The sequence below is a fragment of the Bos javanicus genome, chromosome 2 (assembly GCF_032452875.1).
Source record: "Bos javanicus breed banteng chromosome 2, ARS-OSU_banteng_1.0, whole genome shotgun sequence".
Classification (NCBI taxonomy): domain Eukaryota; kingdom Metazoa; phylum Chordata; class Mammalia; order Artiodactyla; family Bovidae; genus Bos; species Bos javanicus.
Window position 1 is genome coordinate 129284974 of NC_083869.1, and position 17003 is coordinate 129301976.

A 17003-nucleotide genomic window follows, 5' to 3' on the forward strand; every position below is an offset into this window, starting at 1 on the left:
TACAGAGGAAATGACTATAGAAGACATCAACATTAATGGTGTAAGGAGAGCTGTTGGGGTTGCATGAAGGTGTCCAGGAAGCCTGGGTGGAGTGAGAAGAGCAAGGGGTCCAGCCTTTAAGATACACACAGAGGGATTTCCCTGGTGGCCCAGTGGATGGGAATCTGCCTGCCAATGCAAGGGACATAGGTTTGATCCCTGATCCGAAAGGATTCCATGCAGCATGGAGCAACGAAGCTCATGCACCACAGCTACTGACCCCATGTGCTGCAACTGCTGGCTAGCTAGATAAGCTTCTCAATAAGGCAGTGGGGTGAAATACCATGAAGTCATTTCAAAAGGGGGGAAATTCAAGCTTAGAGAAGCAAGCAATTTATTCAGCTGTATACAGCTTGGTCCACAGCAGTGCCAGGATGGGAACTGAGATCTGACTCCAAAGCCAGTGTTCTTCAGCGCAGTGCTTCCTGATATTTTCTAGAGGACCTCATGCTCCAGAACTAAACCTAAGTGGATTTTTATCCTGAACACCATCCCTCATCCACCCAAACATATTCGTCCTTTCCCAAGAGGCAGAGTTTAGTGGGTGCGAAGGAATGGTAGTCTTGAGCCTGGTCGGGATGGTGAGTCGGTGAAAGGCAGGAGACTGAGCCCAGAAAGAATGAAGGTGTGGGTGAGAGGGCTGGGTAAGGGGTGGTGGGGAACCAGTTCCTGAGCGCCTATTGTGTGAGGCTCCCTCCTCCCCAAATCACAACTAAGTGGCATTAGACTTCCCATTCTACAGAGAACGAAACTGAGGTTCCAAGAATGGACGTACTTTTCCTTAAATCACAGCTAGCTAGGTCACGAAGACACACAGACCCCGGATGCACGGTCCACGGTTAGGGACGGAGCCAAGGGGCGGGTGTGGGCGGTCCTGGCCGAGCAGAGGCACAGAGACTGGTGTGCCGGGCAAGGGAGGGGTGGGGCGATCCGGGGCGCAGGCAGGGCATCGAGAGCCCTCCGATCCCGGGCTCGAGAGAGAGATGACGGGCCGGGTGGGGGATAAGGCTGAAGGGTGATATCGTGAGGGCTGGGAACCAACAGACAGGAGAGGAAGACACAGGGTGCATTCAGGAGGGGTGCGGAGATGGGGCCCCGGGCTTTGGGAGCGAGGGTAAGTTCAGAGGCCCGACAAAGGGGCGGAGCCCTAGACGCGCCGAGAACGAGGCCGGGCGGAGGAGCTTTAAGGGAGGCCGAAGGACCCGGCAGAGAGGCAGGGAGAGGGGACGCGGAGCCCTCTGAGGGGCCAAGGGCGGGGACGCGAGCCAGGGGCGGGGTTCTCAGGAGCAAGGAGGCCAGGGGGCGGGGTCGATGGACCGGGGGCGGGGCAATGAGCCAGGGGCGGGGCTCTTAGGAGCCGGGAGGCCAGGGGGCGGGGTCGATGGGCCGGGGGTGGGGCAGTGAGCCAGGGGCGGGGCTCTTAGGAGCCGGGAGGCCAGGGGGCGGGGTCGACGGGCCGGGGGCGGGGCAGTGAGCCAGGGGCGGGGTTCTCAGAAGCCAGGAGGCCAGGGGGAGGGCCGATGGGCCGGAGGCGGGGCAGTGAGCCAGGGGCAGGGCTCTTAGGAGCCGGGAGGCCAGGGGGCGGGGTCGATGGGCCGGGGGTGGGGCAGTGAGCCAGGGGCGGGGTTCTCAGGAGCCAGGAGGCCAGGGGGAGGGCCGATGGGCCGGAGGCGGGGCAGTGAGCCAGGGCCGGGGCTCTCAAGAGCCGGGAGGTCAGGGGCGGGGCCTATGGACCAGGGGCGGGGCAGTGAGCCAGGGGCTGAGCTCTCGGGAGCCGCGAGGCCAGGGGCGGGGCCGATGGGCCGGGGGCGGGGCAGCAAGCCAGGGGCGGGGTTCTCAGGAGCCAGGAGGCCAGGGGCGGGGCCTAGGAGCCCGGCGAGGGCCGCGGCCGGGCGGTCCCGGCTAAGGTGCGGAGTCAGGCTGGAAGGCCGTGGGCGGGGCTGAGAAGCGGGCGGGGTGGGAAAGGTCTGGGCTCCCGGGACGCGAAGGGGAACGCGGCTGTGCCGGGCGAAGGGGGCGGGACGGGGCGGCACGGAGGGGGCGGGGCGCGCCGAGTCCCGGACGGCTCTCGCGGCTTGCGGAGAGGCCAGCCCCGCGCAGTGCAGCAAGCGCCCCCCGGGCCCCATTCCGACAGCCCCGGCGCCCACACCTCGCGCCCGCCATGCCCGAGCAGCTCAGCGTCGCCGAGTTCCTGGCCGTCACGGCAGAGGACCTCAGCTCCCCGGCCGGGGCTGCCGCCTTCGCCGCCAAGATGCCCCGGTGCCGCGGGGCAGCCCTGGCACGGGAGGAGGTGAGAGGAGGGCCGCGGTAGGAGGGGTCTGGGGTCCTGGCAGGGCCTTTCCTTGACCTTCACAGGCGTGACCCGAGCAGTGATGGTCCTTACCGCGCCCCAGAAACCTGCCCCTTCTCTAAATCTTTGAGAACCGAGTGCATCTCTAACATCTGCGTCCTCCCCGTCGAGTGCCTGGGGCTGGGGCCGGGGGGCGAGGAACCATTTGCGGCGCCTCGCAGTCACCTCGACGACAGACTTACCAGGTCGAGGGACATACCCGCAGTGTTCTTGATGACCTGCAGCCCGGTCGCTTGCGGGTTTGCTCAGCGCCTCACTGCATCTGTTTGGGTTTTCATCTTTGGAGCCCCACAAGTTCGGCTCCTAAGTCACTCCCTTTCTGGAAAGTCTACCTTCCCGCCACAGTCCGGAACGAAACTTCTCCCTGGGAACAGGGAGGCCCCCTCTCCCGCAGACTGCTGGTTCTGAGATTTGGCTGGTGTGTGAATGAATGCGGAGGAGAAGGCGCCAGGAGCTGGGGTTCACCTTGGCCAGGCTGTTGAGGAGTTTACAGTCTCCTCTCCCCTCCCCTCTCCTCTTTGTCTTTTCCAGCATTGCCGTCCCAGGCCTTTCCTTTGGCCTTTGCAGGCTGCCCCACCCCATTCCCCTGCTCAGAGGAGTTCGTTCGTTTTCTCCAGACCCACCGCACTTTCCTGGGCCTCCTCTGCCGGAATATTCTAGGGCAGACACCCTGAGGCTTTGGGCCAAAGGAGAATACTGTGTTTTTGCAGCTCCCTTTCAGAAGATGCCCTTAATTTAGGTGGCGTTTTGGATCTCAGAAGTGGCTCTCCCCTTCCATCCTTCACCCTGAGAATATTGAGCACCTACTGTGTAGCAGATAAAAAGATTAGTAGTCCTCATACTCTGGGCCAATGTCTTGGGGAATCTCTCCTCCTCCTCCTCTCCCCTGCAGTCTGAACCCTCATCCTAGAGTAGTGATAATAGAGGACTGTGGAAAGATCATCCTCTTTGGGGAGTGTGGTGGACCTGCGTTCAAATTCTGGCTCTGCAGTTTGCCAGCTGTGTGAGCTTGGGCATGTGACCTGATCTGTTTGTGTCCGCACTTTTGGCATCTGTAAAATGGGGATAATAATGTTTGCCTCACAGGACTATGGTATTGTATGAGGCCACGTAGGTAACGCATGCATTTTGATTAATGAAATGATTATAGGGTTAATTGACAGACCTCTTTAGACGGGGATGGGTCTCTTTTTGTCCTCATGTCTTTCACAGTTCAGTTCAGTTCAGTCTCAGTGGTGTCTGACTCTTTACAACCCCTTGGACTGCAGCACGCCAGGCTTCCCTGTCCATCACCAACTCCCAGAGCTTACTCAAACTCATGTCCATTGAGTTGGTGATGCCATCCAAGCATCTCATCCTCTGTTGTCCCCAGCCTAGCCTAATGCTTTGCTATATATAGTGGAGGAGGGGCAGTACCTGTTTGAAGCAGCGATGACCTTTGGCTTCTTTCCTTGAGCAGAACCAGTAGCATGGAACCTAACACCTGTGAATGTAGGATGTATTTTACTGGAGGCTTACAGGGAAACTGCCCAGAACCTCCTCCTGAGGAGAGAGAGCCTCCAGAGGATTGTCTTCATTTTGTGACCTGGAAGAGGTCAGTGTGATCAGCATCCTTAGGGCTTTCACAGTTCATACTCCTCTTGGGGTTGTTCATTAAAATGTTAAATCAGAGCAGGATCTGGAGAAAGGGCTGTACTATGAACCTTTCTCCAGGGACAGAAATGCCCATTTATGCCCGTGCATCTGGCCTTGCCCAGCTCCGTGTGGGTAAGCACTTGTGTGTGCCTGGGGGAGAGAGTCCTGAGAATGGATCTGGAGGCCACCGCAGGCTCCTATCAGGACTCTGCCTTGGCTCCAATGTAGGCCTGACAAAACTCAAATTTTTGCCTTTGAGACTTTAGTTTGGTGCATGCAAGGGTTCATTTTTGCAACAGAAAGGTTTCTGACACCCAAATTCAGCTTTTCTCTTCAGCATGTCAGTGCCTCAAAAGTTAGACTCTGACCTTTGGACTTTTCTGAGGTTTCCTGTTTGGCTTTGCGTTTGTGTTTATATTTACATGCAGTTTGATGCTGGCATTTCCCCAGTCTCAGTTCTGGGCATGACTGACCCCCAGGCTTGAAGTTCCATTTGGCTGAATCCAAATTTGACCGATTCTCAAAGCAAGTCCTCCAGCTGGTTTCCTGGGAATCACTAAGGGCTCTGCCCTGGGACTTGCAGTCTTTTTTTGCTGTCCTGCTAAGAAGCATCCTGGGTAGGTTACAGGAAACAAGAATATCAATGCTGAGAAGCGCTTGAAGGTCGAGATCACCTAGGAACTCCCATTTAAGATGCGGAGGGGACACATGTATACCTATGGCTGATTCTTGTCAATGTTTGACAGAAAACAACAACATTCTGTAAAACAATTATCCTTCAATTAAAAAATAAATAAATTAAGATTAAAAAAATAATAACTCTGAAAAAAAAAAAAGATGGGGAAACTGATATCCAGAGAGTACTATAGACTTGTCTAAGCACCCACAGCTAGGGAGTGGAAGAATCAGCATTTCCACCCAAATGTTCTAACCCTTGGTCCTATTCGCTTTCCTTCTAAAGTCCCTATGTAATTTCTCTGAACCTCAGTTATTTACCCTTAAGATGGGTCTAATAATCCTTCCTTGCTTGCCTCTCTGGGTTGGTAAAGGTTTTTGTTTTTAATTTAAAACTGTTCATAAGGGAGTATTAAAACAGATACTCATTCTATCAACCACCTTCTTCCTGTCCTGGGCCATTGTTACATTGATATTCACAGTAATACAGGTGAAAATGGACCTAGGGAGATTAAGGCAGTTGCCCTGTGTCACAGAGTGGATCTGTCTGACTTTAAGGCTGTTCTGTGTAAGTTCTCCATGCTATTTCTCTGCTAGGCACCAAGAACATAAAGATGCTGCTCAGGTTTGCCGACTGATAAGTGGAACCCCAGGAGTCTATCCAGAGTACACAGAGAAAGATAATGGTTAGTGCCATAAGAGACCAGTGGAGCAAGGCAGGGAGAGAGACTGATGTAGTCAGGGACAGCTTCCTGGAGGAGGTGACACTTCCAGATGAGTTTGGAAGGATGGAAGAACTCTACTAAGTGGAGAGGACAAGTGAATGAATATGGAAACAGATGGGAAGAAAGCATATTCAGGAAGCAAGTAGGCCACTATGACTTGTAGTGGGCCACTAAGTTTCACTGTGACGATGCCGAGACTTTATGCTATGTCATGTGTCTTAAACTACCAATGAACTTACAGTGGGTCTTGGATGAATCAGTCCACCACACATGTGCTTGTGTTTTGTATATGTTTTTGGAAATGTAATGAAGTTTTCATTGAACAAAAGACATACTGATTTTTAATTTAAAAATTTAAAGACAACAGAAAAGGCTACAGTCACCTCTGACCATGTCTCATGATTCCTGTCCTCTCTCCAGAGGTAACTGCTATGTAAATGTGCGTGCTTCCCAGTATCTGTCCTCAGAAAATGTGTTCTCAGTAAAGGGGTGGTGGTGAAGAGGGATATTTACCTAAATCAGTATCATGTCTTATAATGCATAGTTTTAAGTTTCCTTGGAGTCAAATCAATCTTTTCCTTTGTAACTTTAGCGTTTTTGAATCTAATTTTAGAAAGGGTTTCATTCTTAATTCTCAGTATTCTTGTGAATTCTACATTCTGCTTTGTCATGTGTCGATACTTGTTTCACCCAAATAATAACATTTTTGTTTTTAAAAAAATGGTAAAAATTATGTAATCTTAGAGATATTTTTTGTTTGCAAGAACCAGAAAGCCTCTTAAGTTTATGCTGAAGGTAAACTTGTTTTAAGGAATTAGAGGTGCTTTGTGGTACTGAGCATCAGTAGACCTTACCCAGGCCTCACCAAGGCCCCACTTGAGGCTGAAAAGTCGTCAGGAACAAAAGTAGCTGCTTCATCCTTCCCATCGCCTCCGGCCTCTGTTTCTTTCTGCACCTCTGAGCAGTGCTTTTGCTCACTCGTCACCCAGGCCCCCAGGGGCATCACACAGTCTTCTGGGAGGCCAGGCATCGTTAGCCCCCACCTTCACATGACCTCACTGGTCCAGCTTCTAAAGGGAACCACGCCAGTCTTGTGTCCCACTTCCAAGTTCCTGGTAGGTTGGTGGCCCCGCCCACCAACTCTCTGGACTGGTTCCAGAAGCTGGGTCTCCACCCCTGGTTTCATCAGCAGAGGTCATGAAGGGATAGACCCAGGCAGGGAAACCCAGCCACAGAGACCTACACTGTGGGAGGAGACATTTCTCAGAGAAGAGGAGCAGGACCTGGAAAGTCCCCACCCAAACCCTACTTGTCCATGGCAATCCATTTGGCACAATTTAGAAGGCAATGGCACCCCACTCCAGTACTCTTGCCTGGAAAATTCCATGAATAGAGGAGCCTGGTAGGCTGTAGTCCATGGGGTCGGGTTGCTAAGAGTTGGACACGACCGAGCGACTTCCCTTTCACTTTTCACTTTCACGCATTGGAGAAGGAAATGGCAACCCACTCCAATGTTCTTGCCTGGAGAATTCCAGGGACGGGGGAGCCTGGTGGGCTGCCGTCTATGGGGTCGCAGGCTCCAGGGAGAGGCGCTGTGTTCATCCTGTTTTGTGCCTCTGGTTATCCAGGTGAAGAGGAACCCCAGTTTGGAAAACTCAGCCGTAGTACAATTAAAAAAGATGGTGAGCTGAGGCTTGCAGCATGACTTGGAGGGTCTTGAGTGTCATTTAGGCATTTGGGCTTTTTGCTGGACAGTAGAGACAAGTGGACCAATCATGTTGTCTAAGGATTGGATGAGGTTGTCCCTGCCGAGGGACACAGTGGCCAACATGGTGCAGGGAAACTGCTCCGTGCCAGGCCCCACATTAGGCCCTGGGTAGACACATTGCTCATTAAAAGAGACACAGTCTCTGCTCTGCTGAGCTTATAGTCTTCTGGGAAAGACAGACAGTAAACAGGTCAGTAATTGCACATGTCATGAATGTCATGGAGGCTCATCGTCCCTGTCTAGGCCTGCCCTGAGGTTTGGTTCTGGGTCCTCATCTCTGCAGGCAATCTCATCCATGCACATGGGTTCAGTCTTCTGTCTTCAGGTGACTCACATAAGTGTACCTTTAGCCCAGACCCTCATGTCCAGCTGCTCACATGGCTGTTTCCCTTTCACTTGGTCAGTGTGTCCAAAGCCATGTCACAACTTCTGCCCCAGGCTAGCCTTTCCAGTTTTCCCTTTCGGAGAAAGGTCCTTCCCTCTCTTCTGTTACACAAGCCAGAAGCTCCATGTGCCTCAGCACCAAAGGTCATCGGTGTTAGCTTCTAAGCATCTCTGTCCGCTTCTCTCCATCGCGCCCCTGGTCCACGTCACTGTCGCCTCTCCCCTGGAATGCCGCGCTGCTCTCCTAACTTGTCTTCCCACTTTACTCTGGCTCTGCTCTCCCTCACAGCCCTGTGTCACTGTCTTTGGCAGCATACACCCTAGATACATTTTACATTTCTTTGCATAATTACTTGGTTAAAATCTGATTTTTCACTAGATTTCAACTTCCGTGAGACAAGAACCTCCCTCACCACTGGATCCCTAGTGTTGACCGTAGCACCATAGTAGGAGCTCAGAAAATATCCGTGGAATAACAATGAAAAGAAGAAACCTGAAAAGGAGCATTACTAGAGAATGATGGGGTGAGGGTGCTCTAGTTGGAGGGAACACCTTAGGGAACATCTGAGTTAGTAAAGAGCCTAAAGTGTTTGTGACACTGAAAGAAGGCCAGAGGAACAGAAGCATAGCCTGGCAAATGGAAGAGCCACCCCAGATGAGTTTGGGAAGCAAGGGCCAGATGATCTTCAAGGTTGTAGGTCCTGGGGCAAGTCTGGATTTTATTTATTTTGCAGGCAAGCAACATGACCCAATTTATATTTTTTATTTATTTCTTTTTAATATTTGCTTCTTTTAATATCTGTTTATTTATTTGACTGCCCTGGGTCTTAGTTGCAGCATGTGAGCTCTTAGTTGCTGCATGTGGGATCTAGTTCCCTGACCAGGGATTGAACCAGGGCCCTCCTGCATTGGGAGCCAGGAGTCTTAGCCACTGAACCACCAGGGAAGTCCCCCTCAACTTGTATTTTAGAAAGATCGTTATCAGCTGCTGCATGGAGACTGGATTGGAGGAGTCAGGAGAAGACCCAGGGAGGCTGTTGGCAGTTGGCAGTTGTTCATGGAAGAGCTGATGGTGGTTGTGGGGAGAAGTGGTTGGGGCTGTGGTTGGTGGAGAAGTGGGCAGATTCTAGAAGGATTTTATAAGCAGGATTTGTTGATGGAATGCATGTGGGGAGTGGTCAAGAATGGTTCCCAGATTCCTAACAGAAGAATGCCATTGCCCCTTCCTAGGAAGAGAAATCTGAGACAGGAACAGGTTTGGAGGGTAGTCAAGAATTCTGTTTTTACATCTTATAGGTTTTTGAAGCATTCAAGTGGAGAAGTCAAAAAGACATTTAGATATATTCATTTGAAGGTCAAAGGACTAGGCAGGAGATACACATCTGAGAGTTGTCAGCACTGAGATGGGCTTCCCTAGTAGCTCAGATGGTAAACAGAAGACCTGGGTTTGATCCCTGAGTCGGGAAGATCCCCCGGAGAAGGAAATGGCAACCCACTCCAGTATCCTTGCCTGGAAAATTCCATGGACAAAGGAGCCTGGTGGGCTATCAATCCATGGGGTTGCAAAGAATTGGACATGACTGAGTGACTAACATACACACACAGCATTGAGATAATGGGTTTCAAACTTGGATCTGTGTAAGCATCACCTGGCATCATTCCCAGAGAGTCCTACTGAATAGCTGTTTCTTACTTAGCCTTCTTATTGCAAGTAACAGAAACCAACCTGAGCTGATTTAAACAGAAAAGAAGTTCACTGAAAGGGAATATTCAGTAGTTCACAGGATTTCTGGGAAGCTGGAGAACTGGGGCAAGGCAGCAGACAGGATCCCAGCCAAGCCACTCTACTGAGCCAGTTTGGCGAGGACGCTGCTGACATGCATTAAATGCCGCAGCTTGTACCACTGCTGTGCTCTGGGGACTGGGTACCTTCGCTGTTGCTGTTGTTATTCAGTCGCTCAGTCGTGTCAGACTCTTTGCGACCCTAGAGACTGCACTATGCGATGCTTCCCTGTCCTTCACCATCTCCCGGAGTTTGCTCAAACTCATGGCCGTTGAGTCAGTGATGCCATCCAACCATCTCATCTTCTGTCACCCCCTTCTCCTCCTGCCCTCAATCTTTCCCAGTATCAGGGTCTTTTCCAATGAGTTGGCGCTTCAAATCAGGTGGCCAAAGTATTGGAGCTTCAGCTTCAGCATCAGTCCTTCCAATGAATATTCAGGGTTGACTTCCTTTCGGATTGACTGGCTTGATCTCCTTGCTGTCCAATTTTGCCATCAGTATCAGAATGATCTTCCACTTTCTCTGCTCCTGATTCAGTCTGCATTGAGTGCCTCTGATTGGCCAAGCCTAGCTCCTGCATTCCTGTACCCTAGCTTCAAGGGAGTCTGGAAATCATGAATTTGGTCTTGGCAGCTTTTGTAGAAGGCAAGCTCTGCTGAGGCTTGCGTAGCAAGTAATTTCCCAGGTGTAGGAAAGAGGTTTAGATACCAGTCTGCAGAAATGAGAAATGTCCTTGGCAGGTTCACCAGCCTGCAGGAGAATGTCTGGGAATCTGCTCTTAATCAGCACCCCAAGGAGATGCTCATGTAGGTGGTCTATGAACTACATAATGCATTTAGTGCATTTAATGCATTTAGTGCATTTAGTGCTTAAAGAAGTGGGAGTAGGTAAGATCACCCAGGGAGAGGAATGAAGACAGTCTGGGCTCAAGCTCTGGGGAGCTCCAGGTCTGACAGGTTAGGATGGGAAGAATAGTTAATAAGGGAGCTAGAGGAGCTGCCAGGGAGGAAGGAAGGAAATCAAGAGAGTACAGTGCCTCAGAAGCCAGGGGGAGGAATGTTTCGATGAAGGAGCAATGCTCAGCTCTGTCAGATGTCCAGAGGTCAAATAAGAAAACGACAGAGACATGACTCCTAATGTTGGCAGCTTGGAGGTCATTGGTGACCTTAAGAACCTTAAGTGCTATTTTAAGGTCACCTTAAGTGACCTTAGTGCTGTTTTCCCCTCCACACCAATTTTCCTGAGAAGGGAAGTAGAGACATGGATGCAGACCAGGGACCTGGGCCAAGAGGGTTTTCCAGGCCACACTTAGAACCCGGCTCCGTCTGAGCCCAGCCTCTTCCCACTCCAGGCTGCCTCTGCACAAGGACACAGGGTCCTTCTGGAGTGTCAGCCTCAAGCCCAGTCTTGCAAAGTCTCCTTGCCTCCCCAAATTTCAGTCTTTGGGCCCAATTTCCTTGCTTGGTATTCAGCTGTTTCTGGCCACCAAGGTGACACAGGCAGGTTTGGGGACAGAAACTGGGGTTTTAGGTCAGAGTAGAAGGGCAATGCTTTCTGCAAAATCAATTTGGTAGTATAGTCCTCAGATATCTTTGCCAGAAGATTCCTTTGATAGGCTCAGAGTATATGCAGCAGTGAAGCCCACAGGGGCACAGTGAGTTCCCCAGACTCTGGGGCAGGGCTTTGGGCCCCCTTTGTCCTGGGAACTTTGGGAGTGGGCCTTACCGTGAAGGTACAGGAGGCTAAGCTGGGAACAGCTGCTAAAGGTTTTCTTTTTTAAAAATTATTTTATTTTTTTGGCTGCACTGCATGGCATGTGAGATCTTAGTTCACCAAGTGGGGATCAAACCAGCACCCCTTGGTTTGGAAGCACAGTGTGTTAACCCCTGGACTGCCAGAGAAGTCCCTGCTAAAGGTTTTCTAACTGGGCTTGGTTTTGACTTTGAGCTTTCAAGAACTTCAGATGCTGTTGGCTCCACCCAGACCTACAGATCAGAATCTCCCAGCGGTGAGACTTGGGCAAGGGAACAGTCAGAAGTTCCCCAGGCAACTCTGATGAGCAGTCAGAGTGGAAACTATTATGGTGCTCACTTAAGGTTTGTTATTCATTAAACACTATTTATTGAACATCTGCTGTGTACGAAGGTGAAATGGTAGTCTCTGAAGGCATAGAGATGGCAAGGTACCCACCTGGGAGGGAGAAGAACTCATGCCCGTGGAAGGATGACCGACAGCCCGCAGCATAAAGAGGTGTGGCTGAGATCAAAGGAGCGAGTCCTGTAACTGAAGTCAAGCAGACTTGGGTTTGAATTCTCATGGGTTATGTGACCTCAGGCACATGACTTGAATTGTCTGAACCTCAGTTTCCCTATCTGCAAATCAGGATGATGATAACTGTCTTACGGGGTTTTTTTTGAGGGGATTACATATGAAGCCTCTACATCTACCTGGCACATAACAGATACTTAATTTTTTAAAAATTTCTTTTACTGAAAACGCAAGTATCCCTGCTTATAGAATAGTTAAGTAGATTAGTAGCCACAGAGAAAAGGAGAAGATCATTGCAATAGGGATGAGGTAATTACTGTGAGTAAGCACTAAAATTGTGTAGTTCTGGCACCGGAGCAAAATGAGAAATCTTGTGTACCTTGCGGATGTCCGGGAATGAGTAGCTGAGCCTGATTCTGGATGAGACGGGTTGTCCCCTCAGCTCTGCCCTTTGCTCTTTCCCATCCATTTCTTTCCACATCAAACATTTGTTGAGAGCCGTCTCCATTCTCAGTCCTGGCTGCACATTACAATCCCCTGGGTTGCTTTTAGGTCGTTTTTTTTTTTTTTTTTTAATAGAGATAAAATTCATATGACACAAAATACACCATTTTAATCATTCTAAAATGTACTGTTCAGCAGTCTTTATTCACAGGGTTGTGCAATAATTGCCACTGTCTAATTCTAGAACATTTCCATCAGGCCAAAAAAGAAATACTGTGCTCATTAGAAGTCATTCCCCACTATGACTCCCTCCAGCCTCTGGCAACTTTCAGTCTCTATGGATTTGCCTATTCCAAACACTTCACGTCAGTGGAATCCTACAGTATATGGACTTTTGTATCTGGCTTCTCTCAGTTAGCTTACTGTTTCAAGGTTCTTCCATACCCACCAGGCAACGTTATAAGCATTTCTCATGTACATATTAACTCTGGTAATCCCCATCAGAGGCACAGACAGATGAAATAGCCCAGGAAGCAGAATTGCCAAAGCACATACAGGATGTGCATGCAAGATTTGCAGCATACTTACAGTAAGAAGTATTCACTGATTATATGGAATTCTAATGTAACTGCATGTCCTGTATTTATTTTTGATACATTTGGCAACTCTGCTAGCAGTAAGTGGCCAAGCCAGTTATTTGGACCTGAGCAGTTCAAAGCACGTGGGAGTGCCTCACCTCTCACTCCCCCGGGGACTCTGACTTAACAGGATATTAAGTCTGAAGTGAGGCTCTGGCTCCCTTATTTTTTTAAGTACTCCAGGTCTTTCCCCTGATAGCCTGGGGTTGTGTCTCAGGCCCTGGGAATGCGGAGATGTCTGCTTTCGTCTTCCATGCCTCTTCTTCCTGGCTGTCATGCAGCCCTCCTTGTGTGCCTGACACTGGGCTGAGTGCTTAAATGCCTGATGGGATTCAGCCTTATGAGCTAAGTACTATTTTTATCGAACAGATAGGGACATGGAGGCTCAGAGAAACTGAGTCACTTGCCCCAGGTCACACAGCTAAGAGAATTAGAACTAGAATTTGGACCTCAGAACAGTGTAATGTCCTGAGTTCTTAAGCCCTGTTGCCTTTTCTGTGTTCCCATAGGGCCCTGCTAGTATTCATTTAGTCATTCATTCATTCCACGAAGGTTTACTGCTGCTCATGTGCCAGGCCCTGTGCTGGGTGCTGTGGATATGAAAGCAAATGAGCCCATTCCTGCCCTCCCCTTGTAATTAATTGATTTTTAAAAAATTCTGGCGGCCCTGGGTCTTCACTGCAGCGCGCGGGCTTCTCATCACAGAGCAGTCTCTAGAGCGGCTGTTCAGTGGTTGCAGCAAATAGGCACTCTAGTTGTGGCATCCTTAGTAGCTCCAGGCGTGTGGGATCTTAGTTCCCTGACACCAGGATCAAACCCCGGTGCTCCCCCCACCCCAACCATCCCCCACCCGCTGCTGGCAAATTCTTATCCTTACCCTTTTAGTGTTTTCAGTGTCCGTAGAGAGTCAGAAGTGGTAAGTAAGGGCCATGATTGCTCTGACAGAAGCCTGTGGTGGGCCTGGGGTGGCATAAAGTCAGTTCTGTTGTGGTGGGGGGCAATGACCTGTAAGCTGAGTGGGGAAGGATGGAGTGTTTGCTAGGCAGCATGGCGAAAGGTCTAGCAGCTGGAAACAGCCAGAGCTGGGGAAGACCGGGGTTCAGGGGGTTCGTGGTGACCGTCAGGTGGGGGCAGGGGAGGATTCACTCAGGCCCACAAGAGACCCCAGAGGATGGGAGGCATGGGGCCCCTGCTGCCCTGTCCCGGGGACAGGCTGCATTCTCCTCAGGGTTGGGTGGAATTCAGGGCTCAGAGCCAGAGGTCAGATGGGATCTACAGCGATCCTCGGGCAGAGTTCCTGCTATCTTAGCTCATCTCTGCCGAGCAGTCTCCCGAGGAAAATCCCAGCCAGGAAACTTGGGGTTTGTGGAGGGCTCGGTGCACACAGAGGGTGCGGCTCCCTTCCTGCAACCCCTTTCCCCCCCCCAACCCCAACCCCGCTTCCCATCCCACCACCCTTCGGCTCTCTTCCTGCAACCCCTCTCCCCCACCAACCCCAACCCCGCTTCCCATCCCACCACCCTTTGGCTCCCTTCCTGCAACCCCTCTTCCCCCCCCCGCCCCAACCCCGCTTCCCATCCCACCACCCTGCAAGGGGCAGCTCGTGAGGCTGAGTTGGCAGGGCTGGCCAGGTGCCCGGGCTGGGGAGACGGCTTCAGGGGCCCGACCGTGGGGGCACACGGCCAGCCACAGTCTCCAGCAGCGCAGGAAGGAAAACAGCGAGAGACTGAGGGACCCTGAAATAATAAATGTCGGAGCTGGCAGGAGCCTTCCATGTCACCGCCCAGCCCCTCGTTCCAGACAAGGAGTCGGCCCAGGGAGGGAAGGAGACTGACTGCTCGAGGTCACAGCGGGGGCCGGGGCAGACCTGGGACTGGCAGTGGAGCCCCTCCTCCGGACCGTCCCCGCCCGGGTGCTCGGGTGCTGGGGATGGGGGCTTATCCAGATGAAAACCATTTGGAGACATTTGCTCCTGCTGGTGGGGCTTCCCAGGTGGCGCTAGTGGTAAAAAAATAAAATAAAAACTCATCTGCCAATGAAGGAGATGTAAGAGACACAGGTTTGATCCTTGGGCTGGGAAGATCCCCTGGAGGAGGGCATGGCAACCCATTCCAGTGTTCTTCCTGGAGAATCCCATGGACAGAGGAGCCTGGCGAGATACAGTCCATAAGGTTGCAAAGAGTCAGACAAGACCAAAGCTGACTTAGCACGCATGCATGCTCGTGCTGGGGGCCAAGCTTGGCGAAGCCTTACCGAAGATGCTTAACTCAGCTCTGAGTCCTGGAGCTTTGACCAGGAAGGGTCATGTCTGCAGGTGGGGAAACTGAGGTACAGACGGAGGGAGGAATTTGCTCAGAGGGATACAGAGGGGCTGATGGCAGAATTGAGCCTAAAATTCAGTGCCCCCCCACCTCCTTTCCCTCAAAATGTTTCTGCATCACTTCCAAAGATGCCTGACATCCGCCGTTAGAAAAACCACGACCTAATTTATTAATATTCTTTACAGCCATCCTTACAGAGCTGAGTGGAGCTCAGAGAGGGGTGCAAGTGAGAGAAGGCTCTGGAGCAGAGGGCACTACTTACATGACTCTGAGCCAGTTGCCTCGCTTCCCCCAGCCTCGGTTTCCTCATCTGTAAAATGGGGAGTATATTAACTACCTCACAGGAATAAACAAGGAAACAGAAATAAACCAGCATTCTGTAAGTGGGGGTGGTGGCTGGATTCATGTAAGTAGATCCCCCGGGAGCTTGGAGCCCAAGTGTTTCCTGTTGGTGATCTGCTTTGGGCCGGGCTGGGCTGTGCTCTCCCATCACCTAGTCAAGCCTGAGGTTCAAGGTTGCACCCCTTTTCTCCCGCTTGGGCCTGGGTCTGCAGATGTGTCCCTGAGTCAGTCTTTCTACCACAATAATTTTTGTTTTGGCTGAGTCGTGCGGCTTGCAAGATCTTAGTTCCCTGACCAGGGGTTGAACCCATGACCTCTGCAGTGGTAGCACAGAGTCCTAACCACTGAACCACAAGGAAGTCCCATCTACCACGAGAATTTATCGGGTCACTCTTCTCTTGTTCAGAACTCTGCAGAACCTCCCCATCACTCGTGGGCTAAAACCTAGAGGTTTGGGTTAAACGCATGGATTCTGAAGCCCGATACCCTGGGCCTGAGTCCAGTCACACCACTTACCAGCTATGTGAGCTGGACAAATGCCATAACTTCCCCGGGCCTCAGGTTCCTTATCTGTAAAAGTTTCTGGGGATGTTGACAGGATTGTGTGAAATAATGCAGAATCTGTCACGTTCTTAGAAGAAGCCTGGCACATGGCAGTGATGTAAAACCATCCCCTGGCTTCTCACTAGGAACATGGGCTCCCAGTGGGTCACGCAAGGTCCCGCTTAGCCTGAGGCCTCACTACTCGCCACTTCCCCACCCAGCCTGGTGGGTGCCTGCCACATAAGTTCCAGGCAGTTCCCCAAATGTGCTGACGCTTCAACCCAGGGACTTTGCCAAGGCGCCTCTCCCCTCTTTTTTTTTTTTTTTAAGTGAAGTAATTGGGCTGTGCCGGTTCTTCCTTGAGGCACAGGGGACCTTCGATCTTCATTGCACCATGTGAGATCTTTAGTTGTAGCCTGTGGGATCTAGTTCCCTGACCAGGGATCAAACCCAGGCCCCCTGCACTCGCAGTACGGAGTCTTAGCCACTGGACCACCAGGAAGTCCCCTCTCCCCTCTTAGAATGGTCTTCCCGTCCTGCTTTTCTCCACCAGTGTCTCCTCATCTTTCCAAGGCTCTGGTGAAGGCTTCATCCCAGGGTAGGGTGGGCACTCCTGTGCCCCCCTCCCCCCAACAGGCATCTCTTCTGCTCCAGCCTCGTCCAGGCCGCCTCAGCCCTTGGCTGAGCACATTCTTGTCTACGTTTGGCCTGACCTCCTCTCCCCAGCACTTGCACAGTCAGGCAGAGCACAGCTGGACGCTCAGTATGTGTGGACAAGCCCCTACTGTATACTGGCGACTCTGTTGGAGACCTTACCCCAGCCCCTGCCTCGGCCCCACTGGGCAGAGAGGGGCAGCCTTCAGATTTGAGGTCCCAGAGTAGATGCTGTTCAGGGAGTAGAACTGAGCTGGGATTGCCTGGAGGTGGGATGCTATTTGAATACTTCCCAGTCCCACCTTGCCCCTCCTTGCTGGCCACCCATGAAGGGCCCTGTGGGGCTCCCTGCCTTTCTCTGGATCTGCTGGTTGGGCAGGTGGGTGAGCAAAAGCAAACTTAGAGCACGATACGAACAGGACAGCTCACATTTG

At 51.6% G+C, this 17003-nt stretch overlaps 1 protein-coding gene across 1 annotated transcript in view; it reads left to right on the top strand.

Moving 5' to 3' along the window:
- The first annotated feature begins 973 nt into the window (after positions 1 to 973).
- The window catches only part of ASAP3 (ArfGAP with SH3 domain, ankyrin repeat and PH domain 3), a 51115-nt gene continuing 35085 nt past the window's right edge, over positions 974 to 17003 (top strand). Inside the window, 2 exon segments of the mRNA XM_061393553.1 lie at positions 974 to 1153; positions 2174 to 2329. Coding sequence (XP_061249537.1) covers positions 1127 to 1153; positions 2174 to 2329 — 183 coding nt within the window. The 5' untranslated portion in view covers positions 974 to 1126.